The sequence below is a fragment of the Desmodus rotundus genome, chromosome X, assembly GCF_022682495.2.
Source record: "Desmodus rotundus isolate HL8 chromosome X, HLdesRot8A.1, whole genome shotgun sequence".
NCBI lineage: Eukaryota > Metazoa > Chordata > Mammalia > Chiroptera > Phyllostomidae > Desmodus > Desmodus rotundus.
In genome coordinates, this window is record NC_071400.1 from 63,134,684 (window position 1) to 63,136,750 (window position 2,067).

General features: G+C 55.0%; 1 protein-coding gene across 4 annotated transcripts in view; it reads left to right on the forward strand.

Annotated features, from left to right (window-relative positions):
* PFKFB1 (6-phosphofructo-2-kinase/fructose-2,6-biphosphatase 1) overlaps positions 1-2,067 on the forward strand; it is a 48,511-nt gene that overhangs the window by 44,521 nt on the left and 1,923 nt on the right. For all 4 annotated transcript variants that reach the window (XM_045198642.2, XM_045198644.2, XM_024564363.3 and 1 more), the window contains 2 exons: positions 541-603; positions 1,653-1,717. In XM_045198642.2, coding sequence (XP_045054577.2) covers positions 541-603; positions 1,653-1,717 — 128 coding nt within the window. The remainder of the gene's footprint in view (positions 1-540; positions 604-1,652; positions 1,718-2,067) is intronic.

The window sequence follows — 2,067 nt, forward strand, 5'->3', positions numbered from 1 at the left end:
AAAAGTGTATGCATAATAGTCAATGACTGGAAACAAGTGAATTGAGGAATGTTTGTCCGCCAACAAGAGCGAGAGGAGTCAGAGGGCACAGGCCTGGGTGGGGAAGGACGCTGGAGCTGCCCAGGTACCCGCACACCTTCTCCAAGGGCCTGGTGTGCAGTAGGTTCTCAGGAAACACTTGGGGAGGGGCGATGTGGGCCTCTGTGGCCGGGGAGCCTGTGGAAGGCCCAGGACTGCGGTGGGGCTGGGGGGAGGTAAGAGGCCTGCCTGCCTGTCAGGGTTGCCCTGTGGGGGAGGAGGTAAGCCACCTCCAAGGTGACCATCCTGACCATCCTGGGGGACCCACAGTCTGGCTGCATTCCCCAGGGCCCTCCATCCTCCCCCCTGCTCTCTTCCTCCCTGACCACCCTGCAGGGTGCTGGGCAGTGGGCCCCGGGGAAGGGGTGTGGACAGGGGAGAGTGCTGAAAACCTGCAGGCCTGGGGACTTGGTGACCTCCCTGGTACCCTGTCCCTGATAGCCGCCTTCTCCTCCTTTCCAGATGAGCTGCCATATCTCAAGTGCCCTTTGCACACAGTGCTCAAACTCACACCTGTGGCTTATGGTAAGAACCTCCACCTTCATCTGGGAAAAGGCACTTACAGGCCATAAGTATGCCTCCAGTGCATACCGTTTGCTCAGTAGAGTCATGGTGGAGATTTCTTGGGTGGGTAGTTGGCTGGTAGTGGAGGTAGGACTGGTGGTGGCAAGATGAGAATGAGAAAGAACTGGGATGGCCTCTAGCCCCACCTTCCCCTGTCTCTACAAGAGCACTAAGCATAGAGCACCAAGCTGTAGCTGGGGTGGGGTATCCCCAAATGGGACCAGAGGAACAAGTATATGTTGAGACCAGATTTAAGATTGGGCTCAAAGGCTAGCCTGGGCACTTTAGACTCTCTCCTGTGGCATTAGTTAGCTGTTAATTGTTCATGGGCAGGGAAGGGACCATCTCAAATCTCTTCTGGACTGTGTACAGGGCAGCTGGTGTACTGAAGCCCAGAGCAGAGTGCAATCCAGAGATGGAGTTATACAGAGGGGGTTTCCACAGGCATTGGGCCTCCTCTGCCAGCCCCAGGCCCCAAAGATACCACCTTCTTCTTTCTTCAGGCTCCCCAAAACTCCCTTGTGACATTCCACTCCTTGGATGTTGCCATAACCATTGTCCTCTAAATAAACTTTACCTGGGACTGATGGTCCCAAGGCAGTGGCCCCAGGACTCTTCTGCTACTACACCACCTGACTCACCTTGGAGGATCCACAGAGCTCCATCATTATATACACTAGATTGCTGTCTCACAAACCACGAGAGTTGCGGGAGGCCCCAGAGATGATCTTTTCATCTTCCCATTGACAATTGAGCAATGGAGGCTCAGAGAATGCTGAGACTATTAGGTGAAGAGCTGGGAGGATGTCCCATTGGCTACCTCTTAGGCCTGGTGTTGTCGCCACACATCACAGAGCTGGTCCAAATTCCCCTCCCCACAGGGAAGTCACAACTGCACACAGCATGGAGCTGGGGCTGTGGGTGGTGATGGAAGTGGTGTGGGATGACACCTCAGGGAAGACCTGTGTTTTCCTTGGGGGTTTATGGATGGATGGCTCCTTCTTTTTGAGGCTGCAAAGTGGAGTCCATCTACCTGAACGTGGAGGCTGTAAACACACACCGGGAGAAGCCTGAGGTAAGTGAGGGACTCTGTGGCCTAAGTGGACACATGGCAAAAGCACCCTCCCACACTGAAAGGCCACCCCAGTCCCACAGACATTGGGTGTTTCACTCCATCAAATAGACAGCCAGCACCCAGAAATGCTGGAACCACAGCCCAGACTTGGAGGCACCATGGAGATGCAGGGCTAGAGCAGCCCCTGCCAAAAAGGCCCCTGGCTGAGATTCCCCAACACTTGCCTCGGAAAAAGGTTAGGATCCAGTCTATGCTGGAAGAGGGTGTGGTAGTGAGGACAGCAGACCAGGGACGGGTTGGGGCTCCACACTGCCATGTCCTTCCTATTAATGTGGGCTTTCTCCTCTCAG